Source organism: Terrapene carolina, unplaced genomic scaffold (assembly GCF_002925995.2).
Source record: "Terrapene carolina triunguis isolate 2854851 unplaced genomic scaffold, T_m_triunguis-2.0 Scaffold130, whole genome shotgun sequence".
NCBI classification, from domain to species: Eukaryota; Metazoa; Chordata; order Testudines; family Emydidae; genus Terrapene; species Terrapene triunguis.
Window position 1 is genome coordinate 32,522,214 of NW_020664481.1, and position 9,492 is coordinate 32,531,705.

The 9,492-nt window shown below is 43.7% G+C and overlaps 1 protein-coding gene across 1 annotated transcript in view; it reads right to left on the bottom strand.

The window, feature by feature from the left end:
- PHKB (phosphorylase kinase regulatory subunit beta) overlaps positions 1–9,492 on the bottom strand; it is a 199,460-nt gene that overhangs the window by 149,017 nt on the left and 40,951 nt on the right. Inside the window, exons 5-6 of the mRNA XM_026652662.2 lie at positions 4,519–4,626; positions 1,564–1,644 (exon numbers count right to left, since the gene is read on the bottom strand). Coding sequence (XP_026508447.1) covers positions 1,564–1,644; positions 4,519–4,626 — 189 coding nt within the window. The remainder of the gene's footprint in view (positions 1–1,563; positions 1,645–4,518; positions 4,627–9,492) is intronic.

Genomic DNA, 9,492 nt, shown 5'->3' on the forward strand with positions numbered 1-9,492 from the left:
CCCCTCTGCTCCACCCCCTCCCCGAGCCCTGCGGCAGCTCCCCCCCTCCACCCTGAGGCATCTCCCCCATGCAGCTCCCCATCCCCCCTCCGCCCTGAGGCGCCCCCCGTGGCAGCTCCTCTCCTGCCCGGGGAGCCGTGCGGCAGCTCCCCACCCCAGCTCACCTCTGCTCCGCCTCCTCCCTGAGCACGCCGTCGCTGCTCCACTTCTCCCGCCTCTCAGGCTTGCAGCGCCAATCAGCTGTTTGACGCCGCAAGCCTGGGAGGGAGAGAAGCAGAGCGGGACGGCATGCTCAGGGGAGGAGGCGGAGCAGAGGTGAGCTGGGGTGTGGAGTTCCTCTGCGTGCCGCCCCCCTCCTTACTTGCTGCAGGCGGCCCTCCCCGCGCCCCCCTGCCCCAGCTCCCTCCGCCTAAATGCCGACGGTGACTGGGGCGGCCGAAGATCCGTCCGCTGCGGTCGCTGCCGAAGAAAATGCCACCCCCCCAAATCCTAGTGTCCTAGGTGACCGCCCAGGTTGCCTAATAGGTTGCACCGGCCCTGTCCACATGTATATTACCAATGACTCCAAATAAGTTCCATCTTCATGTATCAGAGTGAGTGATTCCCACTTTTTCCTACTCAACCTCTGTTACACAGAGAACTGAATTTCACTGGTGGGTGATGTCATCCCTGACTAGGGTTGCCAAGCCTCCAGGATTGTCCTGGAGTCCCCAGGAACTAAAGATTAAATCTTTAATTAAAGATTATGTTGTGATGAAACCTCCAGGAATACGTCCAACCAAAATTGATAATCTTATCCCTGACATGTTCTTATCAAAGCCTATTGAACACTTTTACCTTTTGTTTACAGCTCCACTCAGCCACGTCATACTGTGCAAAATCTCCCAATTTACAGGCAAGGAAGGCCAAGTGGGTGGGATGTTGCCTTACTAAGATATTCTTTTTTCTTTAAACATACTACAAAACTTCTCTACATTTCCTGGTTTTTGAATTTTTTATTTTGATTTTTTGATTTTTGGTGCATTAGAGTTGCTGTTTCTAACATTCTTATTTAACCCATATCCAAAGTAGGAAAAATGTCACTATAATAATTGATGTTTCACTTGTGGCTTACAATCGTTTGATTTTTTTATGCATGTAACTTGAAGATCTGTTAGGGAATGGAGTAAAAAGTGATGCAAACAAGAGAACATCCAAGTATTAACTTGTTTTCAAGCCACTGAAAAGGGAGACAGAACAGGATAAAATAACTATCCCAGAAGAAACTAGTAGATCTCTCGTTCTTATGGTTCCCATTCAGTTCTAAAAGTTTTAAAATTTATGTCAGATCATGTTAAAATGCACTTGTGTAGCTGTGCCATTTTACCACCTATTTGTTATATATTCAGCTTATCTTTAATATGGCAATCATTAAAAAATAAGTGGCTTTTTGATGCATCTCTAGATGACCAATTACCTAAATGCAGGAAGAAACTCACTCAATTTTATGGTTAATAAACTAAGTAAAAGGCAAGAGAAAACTTCAACATGCATAACTGATTAATGTCAGAATTCAATTAATACCTCATCTGTATTGTAGATAATCTGCAGTCCTGAGGATATCATCTCAACCAGGTAGAGGAGGAACAGTGATACAGCATTTATCTGAAGTGAAGAAAAGGATTAAAAAAAAGTATACTTTACTTTTATGGGGTCATGGCAGACCAGTTGAATTTCAAAACAAAAATGTGATATTAGATAGAGAAAAGGGAGCTTTTGTGCTATGACATGGTTATGTTCTTAAGAAATGTCATCCGTTGTAGTATTACACATGTAATGTAAGGGTACGTCTATACTTACCTCCAGGTTCGGCTGTAAGCAATCGATCTTCTGGGATCGATTTATCGCGTCTTGTCTAGACGCGATAAATCGATCCCGGAAGTGCTCGCCGTCGACGCCGGTACTCCTGCTCCGCGAGAGGAGTACGTGGAGTCGACGGGGGAGCCTGCCTGCCGCGTGTGGACCCGCGATAAGTACCTTGTAGTTCGAACTAAGGTACTTCGACTTCAGCTACGTTATTCACGTAGCTGAAGTTGCGTATCTTAGTTCGAACTGGGGGGGTTAGTGTGGACCAGCCCTAAGTGTACTGATGGGGAACACTTGATCAAGAGAACTGCAGCAAGCAGTGTTGTAAACAACTGCTTTTACAACATTTGTTTTTAAAGCTTTCCTTGAAAATTATGATATTAAAATATTTTTGCTTGGGAATACTGTTTTGAGCCATAGGCAATTATTTCACAATCACCTGTGACAAGCCATCTCAAATTTATGTAAATGACAAAGTTATTGGAAAGTGAAGCACTAGAAGAAGCAAGTAGTAGCTTGAACAGTAGTCTGCATATCTGGAAAATAGACCATTTAAGTCCTAAAAAAACAAAGCATTAATGCAACCACCTGGAGAGAAGCATTAATTTTAATCAACTGTTCAGCATATGATTAAATTACATTTATGAAAAAATGAGTTGTTTTCTTCTGTTACCAATCACTAATAGACTATTAGGTTATCAACTGCCTTAGCATTCACACGAGTACCATTACACCAGAATATCAGAAGAAACATCAATGAAGCAAAAACAATGATATCATGATATACTATTCTTGTATAATATAGGATTCATATAATTTTGGTGATTCAGAGACTAAATTAGTGACATATAAAGTGTTCATATTAATCAGTAACTTGCTTAAGAAATTAATACAAGCCTTAACTTCAGTGTGTGGGATTTAGAGAAATAGTCTGGACCCAAACTAGGACCTTCCTTGAATTTTTTTTTTTTTAAACATGCTTAAGAATACCCTCTAAATTCTAAACCTTTTATGATTCTATTGTTTTCAGTCCACTTACTCGGGCGACAGAACTGGATAACAGAACTAGAGTGTAACTATTTCAGAAAAAGACTGGCAGCTCTCTCTCTTACACTTCCCAGATATTTCCAAAAGTTATAAAGATTTACATCAGATCATATTAACTACACTCTTTGTAGCTGTAATATTTTATCAATTTTATTTTATGTATTATATTTTAAGGTTCTATCGCAATCTATTGCTCCCATGTTGTAACATAATTTAAAGGGAACCAAACACAGTCATAATGGACTGGGAAGGAGGATGAGGACCAAGAGGCCGTAGTGATTTTGCAACATGCCCCTTCCCATCTTTCCACCCCTCAATCTTACAGAAGCCCCTGCACTTCCACTCCATGATGCTGATGTGCCACACCGTGGAAGAGACTTGCTGGAGGTAGGTGGGAGGGCTGCTCTCTTTCCATGGCATTGTTCCCTTGCAAATTAACAGGGATTTTGTCACAAAACATTTCACTGACCGTAGTCAGGATTATATCCCACATCCCCATTTTGTTGTGTATGTGGTTTTCATGGCAGCCACCAGCTACAGAAGCTGCATTAGCTCAAGTCCAGAAGGAGTAGCATTGCTGTGAGGAAGAGACGCTTAGAATACTGGGCCACTGCAATTTCCCCAGTCTTATTCAGATTTACCAAGAGCCATGTAATATCTCTCACGATCTTTAGACATGTGCACGTTCAGCAGGTTTCATTCAGCAGCAGATTGGGTCATAACACGCCATCCATGAAATGATGTGCAGGAAACTGTCTTTAACAGAGCTTTCTGACTCCGAAACGGGTATATTTTATGAAGGGAATAATTTGGCCATATTGGCACCAAGAAATTAAATAATTCCCAGTATAACAACCACAGTTGATTAACTACACAATATTTTGTGCTTTGGTTCTAGCTCTGCTGTTTCGGGAACAACATCACTGTCTTTAGAGCTGTGCCAGCGTGTTCTGTTATAAATAAGGATGCTAATGAACACAAATGAAATGAATTTGGTGTCAGTTACATAAGAAACATCACAGTTATACAGTGGAGGGCAAATCAATATCTGGCAAATGGAAAAGGACAAAAAAAAAAAGTATAGAATTTATATTTTCCAATCTTAAAAGAGAGCATCACAGACAACAGAGAATAACAAATTAAAAACAAACAAAACAGCAGTTTGCAGTGCCTTTTAAATCTTTTAAAAGTTAATTAAAACTTCTCAGCTTTCTGGAAAATGTGGCTAGGAACATTAATAAAAATATAGTATCCAATATAAGATTATTGCAATCCTTCAATTTATTGATAATACAGTACATACAGAAACTATTTTTTATGCTGGGTTATTTATTGAAAAATCACTCTTTCTCAAAAGAAACACCCCCCCCTCTTTTTTTTTTTTTTTTTTTTTTTTACAGTTGCATTGATATCTTCTGCACAAGATATACAGCTTGGAGTCAGATTTCAAAACAGTTTGATCCTTTCAATACAAGTTACAGAAGACATCTCAATTTATAAAATTCTGTAAATCTTGTCAGACTATAAAGAAACATCCATCATGAAAGAGCATTAGATTCAGTAGTAATATTATATAAAGGCACCCAATTCTGCAATCACATTTAAGAGAACTGTTGTTTTTTTCACCTGAAGATGGCCATATTCCTCATGGGAGAAGACTTCATCTCCACTATGTGCACTGAAAACAGAATGAAGGCATTTGGATGGTCTGGGGTCTTGCTTAAACTGCTGAACCTAGAGGCAAATTTTCAAAAAATGAAATAAACGGATTATAAATACACCCCTCCCCAAACAAGTTCACCATCTATGATAGGTATTTTAAGGTGTCATGCAAGTGTCAATCTATTACTGAATTAACACTGAATAAAGTTTTATGTGAATTAGCACTAAATAACAAAGTAGTGTTTGACTCCAGTTTATAGTAATTTTTTTCTTCAAATGATAGAATTGTTCAGTTTAATAATGGCTTCTTTATACATGTAATTTCATTCCATACTCTGGTTTCATAATCAAAGAGTTTCTCTACTGTGAACACAAGTAGATTGCTACATAGAGATTCAGTAATTTCCATCTCCTTTCTAGTGCTACTTGCTAAGCATTCACACGATATCGACTATGAGGACAAACACTTCAGACAATGGTTTCTGCTACATTCCATTTGTTCGGTTATTCTGCAGACTGAAAAAGGTTTACTTTATGCACATTTTCCTCTCTGGGTAAAAGATCTTATTCCATGCTTTCACTGTATGGTTTTATTGCATCCATATTAACTTCCATTTTGGGGGGCTCAAAACTTTTTTTTTTTTTTTTTTTTTAACACAACTTTTACATAAGCTTTCCCTTCTTTTCATTTTTCTTTATTTTTTTTTTTTTTTTTTTTTTAATTGATCTTTTGAGGTAACATTTTTGTTCTTTTTTTTTTTTTTTTTTTTTTTTGCCTGGGAGCATTACCCCCTGCATTTTTAACATAAGGGATGAAAAAGAGCAATTATGTCACCTCAAAGGATCAATCTTTACTAGCCAAGATACACCAGTGCATTACCACCAGAAGAGGCTTAAAATAGATAATTAAAAAAAAATTCTTGCAAAAAGCAAGTCAGTGAAAAACACACAAGCACACACAAATTCTTATAGAGTTCTTTACTTGCACAGCAGCATGAAACTTACTGCTTTTTTTACACCTAAGGTCTTGTACATACTTTTTTGGTTGCTTCAGACTAAGGTGTCTGGATTATATCAAAATGTATCTTTTTCATCCAACACTGATCAAAAGTGTGCAGATCTCACCTAGTTAACTAAGTAACAGCTTCAACTGATATTTTGGTGCTTTGATATTTGCATTTTTCTTCAGTACATACAGGAACACAACATGAGAATTTAAATATAATCACTATGCAAAGGGAATAACAAGTACTAAATGATTAAAGATAGTCAAAGGAAATTGCATAACTGTGTTTTGAGGTCTGAAGCTGTTAAAAAGACTAACTTAAAATTTAAGCAAAAAACAAGCTCTATAAACTTTAGAGATTAGTGGGGCATGGTGTCTGGGAACAAAATGCAACACCCTAGAAATAGTATAGAACGAGAGAAAACATCCAGCATTTCTTATCCTGATTGGGAACGACAAAAACAAAGATCTGTGTAATCACTTCTCTAGTCTAAATTACATACAGAATACTAAGCATCTGGTTTATCCTTACTTAGATTCTACTTGGCATTTTTTAAAAAGTACATCATAGCAGCTATTGGCTAAACAAACTGAAGGGCTAAAGCGCTCATTTTATTGCAATCAAAATTGTAGCGAGCTATGGGAAAATATATTGGAGCATATCACACTCATTCTGAATTCATGGGTCTGAAATGTACTCACAGAATCAAATTTTATTTCATGGCTCCTTTTTCTGCAACAGCACTGTGATAATCAGGGCTCAGACACCCAAAGAGGAGAACAGTGGGTCTGAATCCCAAAGAATAAGCAAATGAATCAACTGATGTTATACAATGCTATTGTATATAAAAATATGTCAAATAAGTTCTTTTATGGAAGCTTTTAATGTGCTGAACTTGACAGTCATTATATGTATATATATATATATATACACACACATACATAGACTGATGAGCTGCCAAAATCTTAACAACCGGTTCCCTACCGGGTCTTCGGTGGCACTTTGGTGGCGGGTCCTTCACTCGCTCCGGGTCTTCGGCAGCACGTTCTTCATTGCCGCCGAAGTGCCGCCGAAGACTCGGAGCGCCGCCTGGTGAGTAAAAGCCCCACGTGTTTTATTACGTGGGTTGTTTTAGTAATCCCTGCCGGGGTCCGTCTAAACTGTTCCAATCCAGCCCCGCACTCCCTAAAGCCGGCCCTGCACATCGGGGTTGTAAAATTGTATCGGGGCCCGGGTAGGGAAGGCTGTGCCTCCCAAAACAGCCCGTCTCCCCCCCACTCCGACCACCACCCACGTCCTGCCCCTGACTGTCCCCCTCAGAACCTGCAACCCATCAAACCCGCCCCCGCTCCTTGTCCCCTGATCACTGCCTCCCAACACCCCCCACCCTAACTGCCCCCAGGATTCCACCCCCTACCCAACTCTCCCCGCTCCCTGTCCCCTGATTGCCCCGACCCCATCCACCATCACCCCGACAGACCCCCGGAACTCCCACGCCTACTCAACCCCTCCCGTTCCCCGTCCCCTGGCCGCCCCCCCAGAACCTCCGCCCCCTCCAACCGCTGCCTGCCCCTTATCCAACCCCTCCTCCCAGCCCCGGCCCAGCCCCCTTACCATGCTGCTCAGGGCAGTATGTATGGATGCCGCGTGGCCCACTGGAGATCGCAGCCCCACACCCTTACCATGCCGCTCAAAACAGCAGGAGCTGCCGAGCTGTCCAGGAGCAGTCCAGAGCGCTGGCGCCGGCGGTGCCACACGCTGAGGCTCTGCAAGAGGGGGGAAAAGTGGGAGGGGCTGGGGGAACCTCCCTAGCCGGGAGCACAGGTGGGCCGGACGGGCCGGTCCCACGGGCCGGATGTGGCCCGCGGGCCAGTGTGACGACAGAAAAACCTCCCTCTCCCAATTGCCCACACCTTTAACAACCGGTTCTAAATCGGCTTCTGAATTTAACAACCGGTTCGCATGAACCGGCTCCAGCTCACCACTGCACACAGATTATGATTATCAATCTATATATGTAGAAAACTGTAAATGTAGCTATGCAATTACAGCATCACCTCACGACAGGGTAAGGAAGCAATCACACAGGGAGGGCACCTCCCAAGGCAGTTGTTTAGCTTCAAGTACCCATCCAATGTCCAAACCAGGAAAAGACAATGATGAACCATTAGAGTTAATGGAAAGACACTGAGGCAACAGAGAATTCCCCCCACTCTGTAAAACCATGAGTCACCATGCCGGGAAAGAAAAAAGCCTTTCAAAAGCAGACTTATGTCTGAGGCTTTTTATCCAGAAACTGAGGGGCAGCCTCCAAATGGGAAGCTGCCCGTTAAACACTGGATCCCTCTTTATGACACAGGGTGCACTGGAAAACTGTTCAGAGGCAATAGGTAACTCATATTTAGAAAAGGGAATTAATCTAATATAGAAATGTGAAGCCTGAGGTTGCATCTTTATGTTTATTTTCTGTGTAGCCTGTATATGTTTGTTTCTCCTTACTATTTCATCTTTGAATCTGTGATTTTTATATCAAATACATTTTTTGTATATTTAAATCCCAACTAGGGCTCTGGTGTGCAAACAGTGTGGATTATGTCCCCCAAAGTGAACTGATAACTGGGGGCTGTTTTCACACCTTCGGGGTGATGAACTGGAGAGGAAAAATTTGAGTATCTGGCAATTTAAAACTCAATGTAGATGGATTTGCAGGGACTCAGGACTAGAAGAACTGTTGGGATCACCCTGCAAGGAGTAACTAGGATGGTAGAAGGCAGGATGAGACCTTTAAGCTTATGGACTGGCTCTCAGTGTCGGGATTCTGAGCCATTGAGCATAACATTAAGGCACCCAAAGTTACAAGAGAGGCGGTGACAGAACCCTTTACTGGTTTGGGTGATCCCCAAAACATAGAATCATAGGAAGGGACCTCAAGAGGTCATCTAGTCTAGTCCCCTGCACTCATGGCAGAACTAAGTATTATCTAGACCAGTGGTCTCCAAACTTTTTGATCGCGCACTCCTATCAGTAAAAAATTTTTGAGCATGCACTCCCTGCCTCGACGAAGCAAAAAAAAACCGAACAACCCGGACTCCTACCCAAACTGCCGAAACAAAAAAAAAAAAAAAAAATCTACACCAGTGGTCACCAACCTGTCGATCACAATCAACTGGTCGATCCTGGGGACTCTCCTAGTCGATCGCGATCTCCAGCCATGGCAGAGCCCAGAAGTGGCCAGCACCCCCCAATGGCCCCAGGGGTGTATGTGTTTTTCTCCTTGCACTGCTCCTGCCTGCAAGCACCGCCCCCACAGCTCCCATTGTCCAGGAATGGGGAACTGTGGCCAACGGGAGCTTAGGGGCGGTGCTTGCAGAGAGGGGCAGCACGCAGCGTCACATGCCCTCCGCTTCTCCCCAGGGGCCGCAGGGGAGCATTGGCCCCTTCCGGGAGCATCATGGGGCCAGTGCAGGCAGGGAGCCTGCCTTAGCCTCACTGCGCTGCCGACCGGGAGATTCCTGAGGTAAGTGCCGCCTGGCGCTAGGCCGCACCCCAACCCCCAGCCCTGAGCACCCTCCCGGAGCCAGCACCACATACCCACTCCTGCACCCCAAGCCCCAGCCTTGAGCCCCCTCCCAGAGCCAGCACCCCAGATCCCCTCCTGCACCCCAACCCCTGCCCCAGCCCTGACCCCATACACCTTCCTGCACCCCAACCCCCTGCCCAAACCCTACCCCCTCCCAGAGCCAGTACCCCACACCCTCTCCTGCACCCCAACACTGTGCCCCAGCCCAGTGCCCCCTCCTGCACCGCAACCCCCTGCCCCAAGCTCAGCCCAGAGCCCCCTCCTAAACTCCAAACCCCTCGACCCCAGCCCAGAGCCCGCACCCCCTCCCAAAACCCTGCCCCGTGAAAGTGAGTGAGGGTGGGGGAGAGT